Source organism: Hermetia illucens, chromosome 2 (genome assembly GCF_905115235.1).
Source record: "Hermetia illucens chromosome 2, iHerIll2.2.curated.20191125, whole genome shotgun sequence".
Lineage (NCBI taxonomy): Eukaryota > Metazoa > Arthropoda > Insecta > Diptera > Stratiomyidae > Hermetia > Hermetia illucens.
In genome coordinates, this window is record NC_051850.1 from 106,948,544 (window position 1) to 106,970,429 (window position 21,886).

At 34.2% G+C, this 21,886-nt stretch overlaps 1 protein-coding gene across 4 annotated transcripts in view; it reads left to right on the forward strand.

Annotated features, from left to right (window-relative positions):
• LOC119647662 (purine nucleoside phosphorylase) overlaps positions 1 to 21,886 on the forward strand; it is a 31,206-nt gene that overhangs the window by 1,596 nt on the left and 7,724 nt on the right. The window contains exons 2-3 of one of the 4 annotated variants that reach the window (XM_038048733.1): positions 16,549 to 16,617; positions 21,135 to 21,278. The exons of 1 other annotated variant lie outside the window; for it this stretch is intronic. In XM_038048733.1, coding sequence (XP_037904661.1) covers positions 16,549 to 16,617; positions 21,135 to 21,278 — 213 coding nt within the window. The remainder of the gene's footprint in view (positions 1 to 16,548; positions 16,618 to 21,134; positions 21,279 to 21,886) is intronic. 2 more of the 4 variants (XM_038048734.1, XM_038048736.1) reach the window with 2 other exon arrangements.

A 21,886-nucleotide genomic window follows, 5' to 3' on the forward strand; every position in this document is an offset into this window, starting at 1 on the left:
TTTCAATGTTCTATAAACCTGTACTGAATTTTGGGGTGGATTGTTTAATTTGAAATAGAGTAAGGTGTGGTTTACGTAAACGTCTAACAATCTAATGTGCTGGAGATAAGAACATAAAAAATGAAAGTGTGGCTCCTCGAAGTGGCTTTTGGTTCCTTCTCCAAAAACATTCAAACAATTCAAAGCCTCCTCGAAGGAAACAATACAGCAATAGAATATTTCAATATCAGCAGATGCATCGAAAACTATTATTATTACAAAAACATGTAAAGAAAAAAATTGTAATAAGCACTGAGGAAGGGGGGTTTGTCCAATTTAATCAAGTAGGAATACCGGAAGCTGAACGCTCCGGATATATATGTATATGGTGGGATAGAATGCATCAACCACATCTAGGCGTCATCGTTCACAGTTATCTGAAGCGCGCTTCACCTCCCCGCATGACTTATACGAGTGCTGAACCTCCGGATATGGAGGTTTTGTATTTATCTCTCCATACACGTTTTTTATTTGTACATAGCTAAAAGTTCAAAATATTCTTTCATATATTTCGGAACTCCAAAATATATATGTAGTCAGTTTCAAAAGCGTGAGTCACACTCAACATATCTAAGAAGTGTTTTATATTAGTTATTGTGTTCGAGATAAAAACCAATAAAGTTAAGAAATTTTAATAGGTATATTTCAAAGTGTATATCATTTAACAGAAACACAAGATATAAACTAAATAAAATAAATAATACTTCAAATTGCGCGCACAAAAGTATTGTCTCAGTAGCTCAGTAACAAATGTTGAATCCCCGAATTATTCTTATGCACAGTTCTAATAAAGTTGTGCATATTTAGTAAGCCACATTCGGGTCAACCAAAAATATTGAGTGAAGTAGCTGCCAATCCGTCTCTCTGTCTGTCACACTCGATTTACTCGGAAACAGCCGAACGTATTGTCACGAAATTTAATAAGAACGCATGGTCTATAAATCTTTTTATATAGCTATAACTAGTGGCTATCCAGTTTAAGGGGGCTTCCCATACATGCCAAACCAGCGTGTAATTTTTTCTTTGCAAAATATGGCTGTATGAGGTATCAAACGCAAGGGGTCAATTAATACTTTTCGATACTAACCCTATTTCTGGTATTGATAAAAATTCTATCCAACCCAAAAAATTGAAAATATCACAGTAGTATATCCATACAAAATCGAGCTAGAAATACAAAATTTGGCATCAATGCAAATGACAATATAAGGCACAATTCTGGAAAGTTTTAAGGCTATGCAACTAATATTAGAAAGTTAAAGAATGTACGACGTCATTATCATTTAAAGTAAGTTCATATGAACGGTGAGCCTTATCGAAACATTTTACTTTTCGTTTTTTAGCTTTTAAGATTTTGTGTGAAACAAAAAGTCTATCTCTTACACCCGACTTATTTGGAAATGGCTACACCATCTTGGAGTTTGTAAATATATGAAGGAATATTTTGCATTTTTAGCTCCAAATGAATGGAAAACTGCAAATTTCTTACATAAGATGAACGCAAATCCTTATACTCAGGGCGTCCAGTTTCCGATATTCCGACTTGTTTTTGTATGTACTTAGAACAACCCACGTTTAACAGCAAAATCGCGAATGCAAAAACATGTTATTGCCCTCATTTATAAAAAAAAACAATTTGATCTACATACACAGACGACACCAAAAAACCATTAACGATCAACTTGAAACTATTTATTGTTTTCAGGCAAATGCAGAATCAAATAGTCAATCGTTTTCTCCAAATGTGAGAAAAAACGAATTTTCCTTGTTTTCAATTTGTATCATTAAGTAAATCAATAATAATTTTATCAGGAGATTGAAATTCCATAAATTTGTCGTTGCTAGATTATGAATGCTTGCTTTCGAATCTTGACCGAAATCTTTGTTTATGCAACTGACTATAAAGATAGACTGTCAACAAAACTGGACTTTTGATAACAGAAGTATTGGTATTGTTGAAAATCTTTCGTAGTAAAAATAAAAATCTGGTTTGAGATGGTATAAAAAATAGTCCTCAATTTGATTCAATTACAAGCAAATTAAGTGATCATTATGCAATTTTAAATGTTAATGTTTTTATTTATTGAGGAAGTAATTTAGAGCGTGCCTCGATTTAAATAATTTTGCATAACTGGCATGAGACCAATATTATTCTGTTATATTTTCATAACATCGTAGGCAGATGCTCGATTTATTTTTTGAGTAGTTTAAGTGATCCTAGGCTACTATTTACCTTCGTGCAAAATAGAATGGAAGAAAATACTCGTACTATATTGCCATTTTTTTGAAAATCAGGCAGAGCAAATTGCATCCTTACTATCAGCTACATCTACAATAGGTTTAATCTAGTCTGTACCGCTCCTTCAATTTCAGTGAACGTCAAAAACTACATCTTACAGTCTGAGAATTCTGTTCCACTCGTCATTTTAAATTTCTCTGCAAGATATCGTCCTTGCAGTAGATAAGCACCAACTTGCGCGTTATTTTATGACTCTCAGGTTCATTTCATATTTTACAATTCTATACAATTCTACTTAGAATATTTACCAATTATTCTAGCTTATACCAAGTCAAGGTTTTAATCAATTGAGAATTTCTACAAGAATATACAAGAACCGCCAAAAACTCGTCTCTTTTTGAACATGGTATGCTTTTATATGAGTCCATTTTTTCTCGTCGTCTGTCTGTTTCATATGAAGGAAAAAATAAATTATAAGTGGAACAAGGTCCTTTATGTTTTGAGTTATACCTCAATCTTTCCATTTCATTGTTCCTTTTAAGTGAAAAAAAACAAAAATATTTGGGGAGCCAATTTGGGATTTATGGGGCTGGGGAACCATTAGCGTATAGGTCTCATCAACAAAGGTAGATTTAAACATTTATTAGTTTGGACACTTCCTACCAAGTGTAAAAGGGGTCTGAGTGCTCATCCCACTAATATTCATTATCTTTGGTAGTTGGCTTAAAGTGAAAACCATACAGGGTAGCAGGACGAACGACCCTGCAGTAGACTTTGGATTTGAAATCACAAAAAAAGGCAGTTGTGAAGCCCAATTCATCCAAATTGCGCTGATATATAAAGCACCATCATAGCTTAATTCACCGTTGACTGATAGCATCGATCCGAGATATTTAAATTTTTAGTTCTCGGTAGATTGTCGTCCCTGACTGATAGCACTTGTTTGAGGTCGCTCCTCAAAAGCTTTGTTTTATACAGATTGAGTAGAAGAAGAACTTTTGCATGAGGGGATCAGTCCACTTTTGGACAAGTTGCTAGACATCAGTTTTGTTGCCAAACACTAGGAAAACATCATGTCCATAAAACAGTGCAGGGTGTGGGACTTTGGATATTCCGCGTGGCAGCGCCCACGGTTTTTCACCATGAGAACCTGCGTAGTGTGTATTGCGTCAGTATTTCGACAGCTTTTGATGAACGGACAGGAGGTATATTTCGCAATAATTTTTTTTGAAATTGTTTCGGACGCGTAGCAGGAGGCTAATATTTGTCGGGAAATACAATACAAAACACATAAAATCTAGAATGAATTAAACATTCGTATTTTTTTTTTTCAAATTTCCGAAAAACACTTAATAAATAAATGGAGTTAGACCATTATAGACAATAGAACTCCTTTTATAATATTAACCAGAAACAATACATCCTACTTTTTACTCGTTTTGGAAAATTTCTGATAATAATCAGAAATCGTCTTTCGAAAATTGTTTTTCCCATAATAGGCCACAAGGAGTAGTCTATTGGGTTGAAATTCAGGGAATTTGGTGGCTAAACGTCCTAAATCAGGAAATGGAAATTTGCTGTTAATAGTTAACACCGTTGATTTTGCCATTTCTCTTGGTAAGAACCATCACCGCTTTCCTGCTGGTACCGTTCTCGGACCTTACCATAGCCGAGGTTACAGCTAATGCATTTGCGGTCGTGGTGTTCTGCTAACCCTTCTTGACACTAGTTTTAGCGATTGTGGTTAAAAGTCTTTCATTTGTAAAGGTGACTTTGTTTAAGTAACCAGCGCGGACCACCCGTTACTATTTGCTTGTTTAAATTTCATTGCCTTTTTAATAGGGGGATTACGTTTTGCTCTAGTTTCCTTGAAATGTCTGACGTTCTTGTAGACGATCCTCCATTTCCAACTGGCCGCCCTTACAATGTTAACAGTTTCTATCCTAGGCTTGTGCAACTATAAAGGGGCTATAATCTAAACACAACAACAAACAAACATTCGAAGTTTATAAGTCGGGAAACCGAAAGCTAGGCGCTCCAGGTATGAAAGATTTTGTTTGTTTCTTATGTAAGTATATTTAAGTACAAAACTGTCGCATTTGTGCCTAGAATGTGTCTTTATAAGTAATAGCACGATTTGTATCAAACTGGGGATATCACGCTTCATACTAGTCTATATTACTGAAAATTTTTGTAATTCTAGGATAAACTTAAGGGCGGTCAATTTCTCCCAAAAATTGTAATATATTATTAACTTAATTTTAGTAATTTAGACACCTTCATGGTTTCAAATTCAGATTTTCCAGTTGGGTAGTTTCTGAAAATGAGGCCGTTAAAGAAATCATCACGTTGGACCACCCGCACTCACCGCCTTTCCAACAAAAAATACAAAACTAAGACCGGCTTCGAAAAGTACTAATAGAGACCTTTCATTTGATATCCAACACAACTATATCCGGTGAAAAAAATGTATACCCCGCTTTTGCATGAGTAACATATGTACTGGAATATTATCATTTTCGCTATATTATCCGAGATACTGTTTCATTGTATTAATGACGGTACTTAAGGATAGTTTCCTTTCTACAGGAATAAGAGAAAATTAATGATCTCCAATATTCGGAGAATGGAACTTTTTTTTCTCTTTGCTCTTTTGCTGATACATATGTAGTGAAACTTTAATTATCTAAACACATGTCGCTATGAAACTTATCTCCGTGTTTTCTTCAATTTCAAAAAAGTTCTCGTGTGACAATTAACCTCAGAATCACAACAGTTCTTAACTATTTTCGACCTTCTGCAATTAATTATAAAATATATTTTGTTTGATTAGATATGTATATACTATACTTCCAAACTACGCTAACAGCCGCATTTAAAGCAATTTAATAGACGTGCAAAGTTCATATAAAGATTACACCAGCTCGACTGTAGGCAAATCTTATTTGTGCGAAGATAAATTTAAATTGTCTGGACAAAAAATACAAAAAAAGTATGAGGGGAAACACTAATTTGTTGTTTACTAATGAAACTATTAAAAATTTATTAAGAATTGTTTGCGGAATTGCATTATGTACATTTTAATGAATAAATAGAATCATAATATTTAATGCAATCTTAGGAAAACATGTCAATTGAATTTGTACTTTTGTTAAGAACGGTTGTCTATGAGTGTCTGCTCTGTCACATTTGCCAAAAATTAAAAAAAAAAGTAAAAAATTACCAAATTTAAGTTTAAACAAAGACAACATATATTAAAAAAAAATACTTGGACTAATATAAGAAGAGGAACGAAAGACAGAAAATTAATGTATTCAGTGGTATTGTATGATTGAAATGAATGCTTGATAGCCCGAACTTATCCTACAAAGAAAATAATTTTCCAGCTTATATTTACGATTTTCCCATATAAGTTTGGTACAAGAATGAACACAACAAGAAACATAAAAAAAGTTGACTGACGGTTTCATCCAGCGCAGAGGCAACTCATCAGACGCTGCCTCACGCTGCCTTGGGAGCAGCGTGACCGAAAGTAGCAGACAGGTGGTAATCGCTCCATTTTTAGATAATCGCAAACACGACCTGAGTGCGAATTATCTTTTATTGAAATCCGTCAAACCAGGCCGAAGTGAATTTTTCGTTGAGGATGCAGGGAGTCCTGAGAAGCAACTTACTACCTCTCTTCTGGTCCACGGACTCCTCCTTTTCGGGTTTAACGAAAATTATTCAGAGTATGCGAAAAAAAAAGATTTTAATTTTTTAAAACTATTATTCCATTGTAAGTCGGTAGCCTATTTCTATACACCGCACAAGACTCTATACACCCTAGTATTCTGTGTAAATATGCGATAATCATCTGCATTTGCTCGCAGAATAAGATAATTTTCGTCATTAACGTTAATATTTAATTGGTGTGAAAAGTAAGAGCTATCAAACGATCTGCGCTACACTAACAATTTTTACTTTCCCATCGTCTCCGCATTATTTGATATAAGCAAATCAGTAGGCACTAAGTTGCTTTGCTTTATGACAGTATTCCAGTTTTATTTTATTATACTGTTGTCGCATTTGCTCGTTGTATTCATAAATACATTCTACCTAATGGTTATATTTATAGATACATTGTTACCTAGCATAAATGTAAAATCTATAAATTTTACTTTATTGCAGATATTGCTAATCTATCAAATATTAGCTGCTACGGTCATAAATTAAAGTTTTGTTTACTGTTTTATATACTTTATGGTTTGTCAGTAACCAATTTATGGTTTGACAATAGTTAAGGAAAATTTCATGGCTTTTAATGAATACCACTGGTCATACATAGCACACAGCAAATTATTGAAATTATTAATTGAAATTCAGCACAAAATTTTGAAAAATTGCAAAATAATATTGTAGTTTCCTGAAATGAATTTTATGAAGTTGACAAGGAGAGTGGCAAAAGATGTGGAGCATAGGGCATTGACACAGTCCCTTTTTCGTATCTTTATCCTTTTAATATTAATTTTCGACGAAACTCCGTTTCAGTTTCATTATTGTCACATTTCATATTATGCAAGTGAAAAGTTAACTGCAGCAGAGAGCAATCATTGCATATATATTGGTATCCTTTTATTACTAGCTTCATTCCAATTTAGACAACATTTCCCCACGATAGATTTGAAAAAAAAAAATTCCTGGTTCACGTTCACGTTCAATTTTCGCCGATATAATCACAATAGTTGGCCTCCAAATTGCTTGCAATAAATAAAAGGTTTTTTTTTCCACGAAAATCTACTTCATTGAAAAATATCGGAATATGCATGTACGTCAAGCCGTTAATGTATCGAAATTGCTCGCACCCTCTTATCTCCTAATTAATTGTAAATAACCTTTAATCTCGAATTGCCATTTCAGTTAATTATAGGCCAATTGTTTTTTCGATAACCTGAGATATTTTTAATCTCATTACGTACTAACTTCACTTCGATTGTTTAGTCATCAGCATTAGGAAAGGTTAGCAGGGGGCCTGCCGAAGATACGCATACTTATCTGCATCTTAGTGTTTGACTAAAATATGGGCATGCGTAGAGGCTTTCATAATTTTTACGTAACAAATTTTGAAGATATGTTTTCTGGTCATGTGCAAGGTACATCATGACACCGGCAGTTTTTAGTCGGGGATATAATTCGACATCAGTTGCAGTTAGTTAGTCCCTGGGGTTGAAAATAAAAATAAAGGGACTGAATCAAATTGAGTTTAAATGGCAAAAAACAACTACATATGTATGCAGGACTTTGTAGAACTGCACTATACCATCAATTCCACACCTGAAGCGATTGATGATCCACTAACACCAAACATTATTTCATAGGCTTTATATTATAGCCTACATTACTGTAATTTCATGATTCTAGGATGAACTTAAGGAGGCTTTGCAGTCAATTACTAAAAATTATAGTAATATACTATTATTAACGTTGTTTGAACAAATATGGCTATAGAGGGTATTTGGGAACCTAGACTCTGTGTTTCTTTTAGAATTTTTGATTGTGTAGGTTCTGAGAATGGGTCCGTGAAAGAAATGTTCACTTTCCTGGTGCACCCCCGTCGATTTACATTAAATGTATAAACTGAGGCTAGCATTGAAAAATATTAATCGAGACCTTTCATTTGATATTCCACATGATTATATTTGGTGAAACCAATATTGCACCCTCCTTTTGTAACCGCCCTCCCCCCCATCCTCTTAAGTTCGACGTAAAATAATCCAACTGCATGCACTGCACAAATTTGGTGTCAATCGGTAAACATTTTTCTGAGAAAAGTGCGTATGACAGATAGACAAGCAGGCAGACAGTATAATATTAACCATGATTTTAATAAGATTTTGTTTTAAAAGCCTTAAAAATCGTAATAGCCTGCAGTACCCGTGGCTCGGAGTTACGGCATCTATTTCTTTCTTTACTGTTTTGTATCGAGTCACCAGAAACAATTCATACAATATATACAATCGCATACAACCTTTCGTCTTCAAATTTTTAACGTTTAATTTAGTTTTTCATTTCATTTTCCCATGTTGAATTTTCTGTATCGCATCACATAATATTAAAATAATAAAATATTAAAATATTAACATCATTTAAATTTCAGTTTCAATTCCAATTAACGTAATTTCGCTTTGAAATTTTTATCAAAAATTCTAACATCCCGGCATCCTCAAAATCCTACTTAGTAATTATTATTGCATTGCCTAACTTGAAAAGGAAAACGATCATTGATCACGTATTTTTCTCCTCAATTCTTGTTTCGGCTGTATTTTTGGCAACAGTTGAATGTAAGGCAAGGATCACATTCTCATTCGATATTCTCTTATCTTGAAGAGGCGCACCGGATGTCAAAATCTAATGTCACAAAAATTGAAAAAAGGCTTTGTTACGTTTTTAATTGACTTTTTCGGGATAATTAAAAATATAATTTAGCAGAAAGCTCAATAAATCTCTCTGTGTCAATCTTTTCATAATTTCATATAAACGTGGTACGACAGTGGGAGGGGGTCTGCTTTTGTGTCTATCATGGATAGGTGTCTCCACCCAATTTCTATTGAGGCGAGCATTATTTTATTTGTTCCTCTTCATCGATGATACCAACTCGGACAGGATAGGCTGGAGAAATATTCTTATTTTTGTTAACAATTATCCCACGCCAACAGAATTCGTTGTATTGTTTAGATTTCTTTTGGCGTCTTCATTTTCCCTTAACATAAAAATTTTATTCCATTTTGGCATTTTATACTTAAAGAGATTTGCCATAATCTATGGCAAGCTGGAATCACAAGGAGCAACTCCGGATGCAATGAGAAATTTATGCAGTGGGATATTAAGGTCTCTATTCCCAGACTGTCCCCCACTCTAGCAACTTTACATGCACATCATTGAGTATTGTCCGAATGAAAAGCTTCGGAAAACTTGCCTACATTAACTTTTCCAATTTTCCACACCTTAGAAAACCGAAGGCAGTATACTGGCGGGCATTGGCTATTCTGCTAAAAATGTTTGCCGCTATGTGATTATGACTTTAGGATAAGGATCAGGTCACAAATATTTTCCTCGTAATCAGGTCATGGGTTGCTGGAACGTTCCTCAGATTTAGGACATACCTGAGTCGGGCTGAGGCATGCCTCGTTTGAGGGTTTATTTTATGAATTGCCTTCTAACAAGGGTCCGCCCTTTTATAAATCAAACTTTATTTTTCGGAGAATGAACTAAACATTTGTATGCTACGGGTAGGAGCATAGCGAGAAACTCGGGCCCGAGTGCAGATTATAGACTACAATTTAAATTGAGCAATCAATCTTATTTTGTTAGCCTCTGTATTCCAGCCCCTGTAAAGCCTTCAGGGCCATGGGAATCACCCCTTCGTCCCGTCGGTTTGAGCGGGTCTGTTGCCAAATATTCCTTTCGATTTTAGTTTTTGGTTCTCTTGTTTCTCGCACGACAAGAAAACCAGAATTTCCTTTATTCCAATTTCCACATCCAACGGGTTCTCTTGTAGAGCTGGGCCTACCGAAAGAGAGAGTTTTCCTTAAAGCATAGAATAGAAACATTTTTGAAATAAACGAATAATAAGGGGGTATGCATAATTTTCACCCCGGGCCCAGAAACCCTTTCTAAGCTCCTGCAAAACAATATGAACGTTTGAAACACTAATAAAGAAAATAAAAATAGACGAGCTGAAAATATTTCAATAAACAACTATTGTTTTGTTAAATTTATTCAAATGCGTCTATTTTAAATTAACTAACACGACAATATTCGTTTTAAAATTCTGTTTCATATTTTGTAGTGCCGCCCTTAGCTTCAACGATTCTTTGGACCCCATTGGTCTTAGAGACAAATAAAGTGCTCAAATACTTTGCCGAAATGTCAGCATTCAAACCTTTTTCGATCGTTTCCGTCGGTTCCAACATCCTTTTCATGTTATTCTGTAAGAAAAATGCACTTTTCTGCATAACGTTCACTTTGTCAACAACTGACACACGATGTAAAAGTCGTAGGGCCCTATAAGATTGACCTGGGATTCGTCCGAAATCATAACACGTGAATAGTCGGATTCTGCCCAAGTTTCTTGGCTTTTAGGCCAATATGAACGGTTTTTCATTATCTTCTTGCTAAGCAGTAGCTTTTTTGCAGGTTTTCTTACTAACATACCCCTTTTATGTAGACGGTTTTGAGTGGTAGTGCTGTTTTGAGCTAAGGAGAATTGCGCCCTTTAGGCATCATTTTGTTAATCTTTCTAAAACATTCGCATCTCGTAAACGAAAATAGTAAAAATCTAATTTGAAAAACTTTGTATGTACGGCGTTTGGTGTACATTTGTGAAACACAAACCTTCTTCGAAAAATGGTGCGCGTCTAATGAGAAATCTCGTTTTCACGTGAAGTAACTCTTCCTTATCATTAATTTATGTGAGTAAAGTATTAGGAACGCCGATGAATATATGTAGTAGATGCCATGCATATTTATTTGTAGTAAACTATAGCTATCTATAATATTATAGCATGAATAAATAGTAAAACTACTTGCAATATATTTATAGAAGTTGAATCGAATTTATATTCCCGTGTTATCATTTCAAACCCCAATATTAGCAGACCAATCAAAACATGCAAATTAGATGGAATAACAACTCATTTCAGATTAACTCCACTTCAGATTATATCTTTCTCGTATAGTCTAATTTACATAGTTTTAAATTGATTTCCAAGGTCCGCACGATATAGTCGCATATTGTCCGGAAATGCTAATTTCCTGATTTTTCAAATTAATAGGTTGGTACAGATTAGAACGAAGAATCCGAAAAGTCACCAAGATCTCACAGATACACATACATTTGTGTATAACAAATTTACAATGTGAAAAACAAAATCACTTTTGCTTTCAAAATTCAAATACTTGACTGACTCGTTGCTGAAAGGTGGTGGTTACATTTTTCATATAGGCCAATAAAGTGGAACGGTCTGCTCCGAAAAAAATTCAAGGAGATTCGGAAAAATCTTGTTTATGGGAAAAGTATTGCCTTTACTAGTTGCTATTTTATGTGTTATGTTATGTTCATAGTAGCTTCTTTTGAAGCACGCGTACATCCAGCGGTGATTTGAAGGCTTTTTATAGACTCACCAAGGAATTTTGATACTGGCAAATGTTCATGTTATGAATGAACTTTTGTCCACTATCTCTAAACTAGAATGTATTAGGTAAATTGCAAGATAGATGTACGTTCACCAAGTTCGTCACACTGCTCCTTGGTAAACATATGCCGAAATATGTATGGTCATTGATAGATATAACAGTAATTGGTTACTTTTTAAATATTTGGAAGTGCGGAAGAATATTCATAATTAATGCTGCACCACTAACTTATTGCAGTGGGAATCCCAAGGACAGAGGCTCATGGTCTTACCGCAAATCGAAGGCTTATTCTCAGCTGGCATCTATGTCAAACAAAACCTTATTAAAAGCGATTGAGTGTCTGTCCGTTTGGCATTGGCATCCAATTGTGTGGCACATAGGAACTATTGAATCTCTAGCATGTAGTAGGTGGCATCTTCTTCGTTTTTAACCTTTGTCCCGTTGAGTTGCGGGTAGATTCACCTAGAGCGAGTTCGCCACTTTTCTCGATTATAGGTTTGATCTGGGTGGTGTCGAGAGTTTCAGATCGCAATCTAACACATGGCATGATTTACTCGATTTAGTACACCTTATAGCATTATAATATGTTAGTATCACAGTATAATAAATGGTTTTACATAATTAATATCGGTATATATCGCTTCAGCAGGAGCAACATGGAACATTCTTGCTGGTGAAAGACAACTGGTCCATTAAGACTTTACTCAATCCAATAGAAAAATCAATTTCCAAAAAAAATCGGCTCAATCAGCCAAAGTTTCCTACATTAAAAAAAGCGTTCATACCTGAAGCGGCAAACTATCGGTTTCGAATGATTTCTCTTGTCATTTCATAATAATAAAGTTATATCGCGGCACATAAAGAAGAATATCAATTATTTCAAGGTAGCCAAGAATCAACTATTTTGACAATCTATTCAAAACTTAATGATCATCTTTCTATTCATTGTTTAGGTAGTTTTACGGTATCTGTATAATAAAAGAAAAACCTAAAAGTGAGATTGCAAACCTTTATTCTACCTAATTTTATATTTTTGTGCATGTGTGTTGTGTGCATGATGAAAGAGAATAAGTGCAATATTCAAAATATTTTCTGACCAAATATTCAAAAGATTCAAAATGGACCGTCGTCGCCGGTTTTTATCAGCAGAGGAAGCAATAGATGTAAAGATGCAGGCAGTGTTAACTAAGAGGCAGAAGGTATTTTGTAGAAAGTGAATTTGTAGGAAACGCCATTCACTTTATGAAAGTAAGAGGAAAGGAAGTGTTACTTTTAACGAAGCAAGAGTGAAAGAGCTTTTTTTTTTCAAGAAAATAATCACCGATAGAATATTCTCATCGATAAATTTTGAAACTTGTACCATATGAGGCAGCATTAGAAAAAATCCTGCGATGATGATGCATGAACAATTGATAGCGCAATTGTATAAATTTGATTTGTTGAAGTGTGTTGAAAATCGACATCACAAAAACAATTCATATTGGGTTCTTCAAGAAGATTAGGATCCCAACATCAGGACCGACTCTCTTTACTATAGAAAGAAGAAAATGGGATCAGGAGTGTGGACTAACACTGTCAGACACCAAATGCCAACCTAATAGAAAATATTTAGACTTTTATGAAGCTCCAAATATCTGGGTAAATTTTTGAAACCAGCAACATTAAACCATTACTAACTTACATTTGCGTTATGGCCCACCTTGTTTCAAAAACTTCCGAGAACTATCTCTTTCTACTATGTTCTTTCTCTTTTGCTAACTAAACTTACACGAAGTACTTTTCTTTATTTGAATTGCTTTCGGGATTTTCCACAAATCTTTTGATTTATTTCTTCTGTCGTTAGATTCTCCTTTTTTCAGCTCCCTTCCTTCAGGAAGCTAAGTTTCTTGCTCCTCGGGGAATCATTTTGCCGTCCACTTTCTCTACATCTTCTAATGCAAATCGGCATATTGAAGAGGTTTTGTTTTTGTTTTCGTTTTGTCTCACAATTTCCGGCCAATTGCAGCTCCGCTCAAGATAGTGTCTATCAGCTTCTGGGTCATATTTCTAATTTCTCTCTTGTTTCTTATTCAAGACTATCAAAGGTCCATTTACAGAAAGTATACAGGAATCAAAGCAAGTTTACTTTCCGAGACTGTTAATTTTTTCAAAATCACTTCACAATTCAAACTAGCTTTCGTTGCCAATGTGACAGAATACTACATTGGTTGAAATTCATTAATTCATTAATCCGCATAACCGAGAATAAAGATTCAACTTGTAACAGTTTTCTTTGAAAGTTTATGAATTGACGTTTCCTGTTTAAAGCTGTAATAATTGCCTGGTTCAACGAGAGTATGATATTTGTTTTCATTAGAAATTATTCTGAAATGTTTTGTTACGACTGGATATTGTAGTAGTTTTTTTACCATTATTTGCCTATTTACAAACTGTTCATGGAATTGTTACATGTAGGGCCACAGAGAGAAAGTCCTCTCCGGTGTGAAAATTATGTTGGTCCACCTATCGTGTTAGTTTTTTAATGAATGAAGTCTCCATTCCGTATTCTAGAGAAAATTCATCAATGCTACCTTTGCAGGTAGCACTTTGTACATTAAAATTGCGATATGATGCTTCTACTCCACTTACATTCTTTTGCTAGGAAACCGGGGCTGTCATCTAAACAAAAATCATATGTAACAGGCGGTTAAACAAGATCATCTAGATATGATCGTGAGGTAGGTGTCACATATTAGCTAACTGCAAAAAACAACATGGGGCTTAGTCGGGTTCCCATGGGGAAATCCTTGAAAAACAAGAAATAAAAATCGAAAAGGTTGTTGGAAGCAGGTCTATCGAGAGGAGGGGCGGAGGGACGAAAGGATAGTTCCCATCGTGTTCCGAGTTTTTTCCAATAGTTGGAGTAGACAAATTTTTCGAAACTTTACTTAAGACTCAGACTCGGATAAAAATGCTCTCTCTCTTCTGCTTAGTGACGAATACGTAAAGGTCTGACATGTTCGTCGATAGAAGGAGAGGAAAAGGGTAATTCTCCCTGGATCTCATGTTTTCTCATAAACCGTGGGTATAGAGACAAAATTAGATTGATTTGAAAATGAAAGAGGGCTTTCATAATTTGCACTTCGTGTCCGGAGTTTCTCTCTATGGCCCAGGTTGCCAGTCTACGTAAAAGATTTCCCGTTTACCTTAAAATAGGTAATAAGTAATTACGGAAGTCTTCATCTTATAATAAGTCAAGGTAAGAAACTAATTGTCAATATAAATAAAACCCTTACCCCCTTTATGTCAAATTCTAATGGAAAGCAAATATCGTTGAAAAATAAAAAAACCCACCGCGGATACCAGTATGGTGTTGAATGATTGTAATGTGCCGAATTTCCCGCTCCGCATACTCAGCGCATGCAAAAAATATGGAAATGCATTCGTAAGTTTCAAACCGTGTGTTGTTTGGCCTGAGACAATAACGAATGAAGAACTTTGTCGACGCCAAGTACTCGTGGACTTGTTGGTGGAACTGCGGAAATGATAAAGGATAGATCACACATTAAGAAAGTGCGACAGTTCCATTGCATGACATAGCCATCTATTCCAGGGTGGCCACCGAGTGGATCGCCCTAGAAACACATGGCGCAGCGCAGTGGAGGAAGGGAGGAATTGATTGGAATTGGATCAAATTCGGACATTATATTCGTAATATTTCGGGGAGCTGTTGGGAATTTTTTGATTAATTTGAGACAAAAATAACAAAGTTACGCGGCATTAGTCCCCTGAAGGTCGTAACTGGAGTTCTCCAATTGCGAGACGTCAAGCGACTCCAATTTTCATCTGAAACTAAAACGGTTTTAACTTTGGGTTACAAAAATGTTAAAAATCATAGTTAGAAACTTCGCAACTGTTTCACTAATTATGCAAAAAAAGTCTATAACTGCAATATCTATGGTAGAAAAAGAAGAAGAGGCAGATCCTGCCTGAGATGGAGCGATAGCGTAGGTCAGGACGCCAGCCAGCTTTTAGGGATATCGGATTGATGCACCTAGGCGCAAAACCGGGACGTCGGAAGTTCCTTATTAAGGCAGGTCGAGACCGGATACCGGTTGTTGCGCCGTTGATGATGATGCAAAAATAGCACACTTAACAATATGATATCATCCCAATTGTTTGTTCATATTCTTGGTCATTTTATCATATAAAGAATCACACAACCAAATTTCATAATGATTGGTTTATTACTTTTTACATTTGAAGATACAGAAAAAAATGGAAAGTCATTCAAAGAGAATCAAATTTCAAAAATTTAACATTATCATATATAATTGTCTGATAGATGTATCCAACTAACTAAAAATAATCACAATATAATAAGTAAATAGAAAAAAGAAATATTTGGTTAAATTTCTTAATAAATTAAAATTTAAAACATTTTTGTCGAAAATGTTTGTTTGGTAATTTATTGAAAAAATCATCTTTCTATTTCATATTCTATTTATTCTCCTTTTTATATTTTGTTTAATTTATTGTTGTTATTCATTAATAATTAATATTCTATATTCGCATAATGTATAATACGAAACGCATCTGGTCAACAAAGATAAACACTTTATTATTTCAATAAAAAAAGTGAAGTATTGAAACATTTTGTATGGCACTATCTATCGTAATTGGGTGAAATTGAATAAAAAAATTAAATTTAATAAATTTAAATTTAATTAACATTAGGAATATGCATATATATTTAATAAGCTATTAGGAGCAAAATATTAATTTTTATATTTGGAAATGTTATCTTTTGAAGATACTGAATTGCAACGTAATAATTTTAGATTTGAGAATATTTACATAGAAAACCTGATAAGAATTTAACATATGTGCACTCTCCAAATGAAAAAAATATTGAACCACTCATTTAAAATAGACTATCTTGAATGTTATTTCATAGAGCTTAAAATTGGGCGGATCTATGTGACTAAGTTTAATATGATTTGCATATTATGCATGCATATGGATGTAAATAATCTACAAATAAAAGAAAAACGTAAATAAGAAAATGAAAACCATATACCCACATTCAACTGAAAGAAAAATTCATTTAATTTCAGAACCAAAAGACAACAATCTTTGGTTAAAGACGATTACCATGTAAAAGGAGACGTAGCGTTTGATGAAATGTTAGTATATTTACACGATAACAATTTAAATATATTTATATGTTTAGAACCTTTGAACTAACAATCAGAATTTCGAAAATGAAATGTGTTCCTATTCCGACCGTATCAGTATTGAATAATCTTGAGAGGTTACGAGTCACAGTAAAACGATAGCCCCATGAAATTGATTTCAAATTATGTAGATTTTTTATTCTTCATTGGATCGTCGAGATCAATTTTAATTGCTTTAAATTTGTTCGATGGCTTTGTGAGAGTGAGTCGCCATTTAGTGGACGTAGTTATTGCCTTCCTGGACAAATGAGCCATAGTGAATTATTTAAAATATTATACCTATATATTCTCGGAAATTTCGACGTAAAGATGACTAGGAGCAAAATATAGTTGTTGAGCTTATCAAATATGTGAGTAAATTTGAATATTCCTTAAGGCAGCTTATCTGCTTTATATAGGGAGTTGTTTATTTGTTCAAAATCTCAAATAGATTTCCAAGATTTTACTGTAATCTGGCGAAAATTTATTATGAATCGGTTTTGACTGATTATTTACTTACCTGTCTGTCAGAGATTGTAGTGAAACGGTTGAAAAAATCAGAAGATAAGTCGCCGGGTATTAGCATTACTTCAAGGATATACCCATTACAGCCTCTCAAATGCCTTCAAGGACATACCCAGCAAAGCCCTTCGAATGGTTCGTTGAAAATAGAGGCATGTTAACAAATCAGAATTACCTCTAACCGCTTTAGAAATTTGCCAAAGCATGATGAATATTTACGTAGTAAATCCAGTACCAATATGATAAATGTGCTCTATTTGAGATATTAGTAATTTATAATCATAATAAATTACAGTATTCAACACAGAAGTGAAATAACTATATTCACATGCAGCTCGCTCTGATTTCGTTCTTTGTAGCTTTCAAAGAGAAAGATATTTACCCACTAAAATCGGATTTATAATATGCCTCCTTTTACTGTATAACAAATAAATTAAGGAAAATCCTTTCCTGAAACTCGGCCTTTAGAAGAGAAATTGCACCTCCGCAGTAGAGTATTTTATATTGCCTGTTCGAAAGATGCCATCTAGGAAAAGATGATGTTTCGAAAGTTTAGATTGCCTAACGTCACAAGTTCGTCACACTTTTTGAGTTGCTTCAGTGTATTAAGTGCGTAATATGGATTAGTACCATTCTACTCCTTGTTGTGATGTTACGATGACCGGGTTATTTGTGTCTTTCGATCTTACAACCCTGCGTTCGAATCTCGGTTAGATACTTGCCTTTCTTTAGGCTTATTTTGGAATCATTATCATAATAAAATCAAAGCGTAGTATTATCGAAAATGAGATATGGAAAAAATATTAGCAATAAACATATAGATATTTTATACTCTATAAATAAGTGAACGGCACTTATATCTTTTATTAAATAAAGTATGTAGCTTATACATTTAGCTTTGTTTATGTATTTCGATTTCATATATAATCTAATAATAAAAGAAGGTTATCACAGTCGGAGGAATATTATGATAAATTGCATCAATCGATAAACTTTCACGAATTATGATACCACGTCAACCAGAGCAAGCCGGTTTCAATAAATTTATGCAAAAGATAGCTATCGTATTTTCCTTACTACTAACAACTTTCACCAGACAAACAATTGATGATCCACACGCGTCTATTATCGTAGGGTGTGTCTACTGATAACCTCTGCTTATTTGTTATGTAATTAACGTCGATTTATTATTATATTGTCTGCGAACATAGCAATATTTGTGCGATATGATATCAAAAAGAATTGCGCTCTGTACAAATCTGATTAACGTCAGTGGGAATATTTAAAAGTTTATCACTGAATGTAGGTAAAATATGATGAAATACTGCACGAAATGCAATTCTGGCTCACTACGCCATCTTGTTTTCATAGGCATATACAAAATACGTTTGTTTGATTTATCTAATCAAAGATAGTAAAAAGTGCGGTCATCAGACATAATCTCGAATAAATGAAAATGAAAAAAACACCAAAATAAAATAAAACAATTTGAGGTGACTATTGAAGCCTTATCTATATTTTATGGGAGGCAAAATATTGAAATGCATTTTATTATAAAAGTAATACGATTGAGTCACCAGTCGAGTTAAGGTGAGTGAGAGGCGAGTGGCCTAACAGTTAAGGCAAGTTTTACAGAAAACAATCACCTCTGCGTATTGACCTCAAATGTAAGTTCCCGGTTTGAAGGGGATAATAACATTGGTCTGCAGGAAAAAATCCTCATTACTACTAAGTATCCTGGTAACAGAATATAAAAATAAAAAATAAATATACAGGAGATTGAGGGCTTAGGCCACTAGCCGATTAATGGGGGACAGCAGATTTGTATAGGTCTAATAACGCGGCAGCGTTTTCTACGAACACGTGTACACAGGATGTGGATCAACAATGAAACCCAATATGTAAACTCTGAAATGAAGGGGATAAGAGAGGTTGCCGCATTATATTGGGCTGTTCCGTGCTTATACTTGCCAACATGTTCTGCCAAGAGAGCAAGGAATCATATCACTAACAGAGCCGCAAGTGAAAGTCAGTATCGGCACTTAACAATCATAACCACCACTTGTACGAGTAACGGTGGTGATCGTGTGATGCTTGGTGATATTTGGATTGGGGCCGGTGGAGGTAACGTGATATAACACTTTAAGGTGATATAACTTTTTTTATATTACGTACATCACCTACAAGTCCCCCTTCCTACAACGTTAAATTATGCAAGTTGATGCGATAGTGACGGAGGTAAAAGCTCTCTAGCAATCATGAATCTTGAAATTGTAGCGAATTGTAGAAGAAACCAGGTAAGAGGCTGGCTGTGTCCGGATAGCTGAGTGGTTAGAGCACAAGGTTATCGTACGGAAGGTCGCGGGTCAAATCTCACTGGTGACAATGGAATTTGTATCGTGATTTGACGTCGGATACCAGTCGACGCAGCTGTGAATGAGTACCTGAGTCAAATCGGGGTAATAATCTAGGTCGAGCGCAATGCTGACCACATTGCCTCCTACAGGCTATTCTGTAGTGTACCTTTACGGTCTTGAATGAAGTGCTCTAACACACTTCAAGACCTAGATCCAATATGGATTGTTGCGCCAACGATTATTATTATTATTATATAAGAGGCTGGATAGCAAAATTCCTCCAATTTGATTCATTTTTAGTATTTCTTTTAATGATTTTCTTATTAAGTAAAAAATATCCAATAAAAATCACGGGAATCATTATCTGATATTATTCTGAAGCTGTTCTTTGCATAACAAATAGCCGGCAATTTAGAATCGGCCGCATACAATTCTCTTCGTAAACATTTAGAGTTTGATAACGATGGAAACAGTAAAAATGATGACCTTTTATGCAGTAACAACTAAACGATACATAGTAGAAAATCATTATATTTACGAAGTTGACTCTTCGTTATTTTTAAATAATTATTTTGACACATTTTGCCTAATTTTCCTAATTTTTGAGAAAAAAATTTCACAAAAATGTTACTGTTGCCTTTACTCCTCAAAAAAGCAGAAAGAGAACAAAGAATATATTTCTATTTTTTTTTACAAAATGGGCCTCGTTTGGATGATGCACAAAGTGCATATAAGAGATATATATGCAGTAAAGTGCATTAATTAGAAAAAGGCAGTTTCTCTGCGTTAACTTTCGAATACCGAACCTGCTAAAAATATAATTTCATCTCTGAAAGTATCCGTGGGGCTTTTATTTCAGTTTCTCTGCTATGTTGTTCAATGTTTTCATTTTAAATTACTGAAATTCTTTTGTGCCGTTGCATTTAAACATTAGTTAACAATATTATTGCTAGTCGATGCCACTATGTTTTGAGGCCGTAGGTTAGAGTAAATATCAAAGCAAACTGTTCTTCCATAGCACGGAATTTTTTTTTTCACTTTAAAATGAAAGTGGACTAAATTTCACTTTAGAACTCCTAGGTTTTATCTATATATGTGTATTATCTGTTGAGACATATGTAGGTGCGTGATCTTTCCAGACCATTCGTTTCCGCAAACATATCATGAAAATATGAATAGAACTGAATGTAATCAGATGACGTCTTTCTTAATCGCTCTCTTTTACTACATCAACAAACTACATACATTGCGCACCGTTTTTTACAAATTATCTTTGTCGGGCTCGAGTAACTTACTCACCATGAATAGGAACATTAACAGAATTGTCTCTCTGCTGTTATCATTTAAATACACGAAACTATAAAGCATAAATACATTTCTTCAATCAATGTTCTGGGATTGGTTATGGCGAAAGAAATGGTTCATTCAAATTTATGACCGAAAATAATATAAGCAACTCATCGTCCATGATAATGAGTTTTAAGTTCATATCATCATATAAATTTACCACTAAATTAATAAAATAAATTAATTTGGATAGAGATAATTGGAGATGGTTTGATGATATTGAATTATTGTGTTTGTGACTAACTTTTGAAAAATCGACAGGAATTTATGGAATGGCAAACTGCAGTACACGAATGGCATAAATGGTACAAATGGTGTAAATGCTGCCAATGGTGTCAACAGCATCCATCACAATTCGAAAGAATCCCCTCCTTCCCAAATTTCAAACTTCAATGATGTCATGAGGTATCAAAATCAGACAATAAATAATCAAAATATAAATATAAAATACTGACATGAAAAGCAATTATACTAAGCATGGTGATGGGAATTGTTTATTATCCAGATAAGCTCCGTGTAGTATTATTACTATAGCCTTCCAATTGATTTTAACTAACAGTTTAGTAAAAATTTAGGAATCCTCCATTGTTTTCCTAACGTTTCACATTTGGTTAATTTTTACAAAAAAATCCTAGAAATGGTTTTTTAAGATACCAGTGTAAGTATATCATTTTTTTGAGACATTGTTGTTAAATGGACAATGTAATGTCCAAATTGCGTATAATAGGAGAAGATCTACGTAGGAAAACATGAAAAACAAAAACTAGTTTTTTTCACTGTGCTATGGTCAAGGCAATCGTTTATTGAAGTTTGATAAACATGATCTTCTCTGTGTAATACGCAATCATGAAATCAGTATTTTTGTAAAAGGAAATGGATGGAAATGACTGACATGATTTTCTCAAATTGATACAATAATAACGACATTCTTTCCGGCATTACTAAGAGATAATAATAAATTAATAAATAAACATTACAATCAATTATTCAGGAAAATAATTTGTGAGTATGAG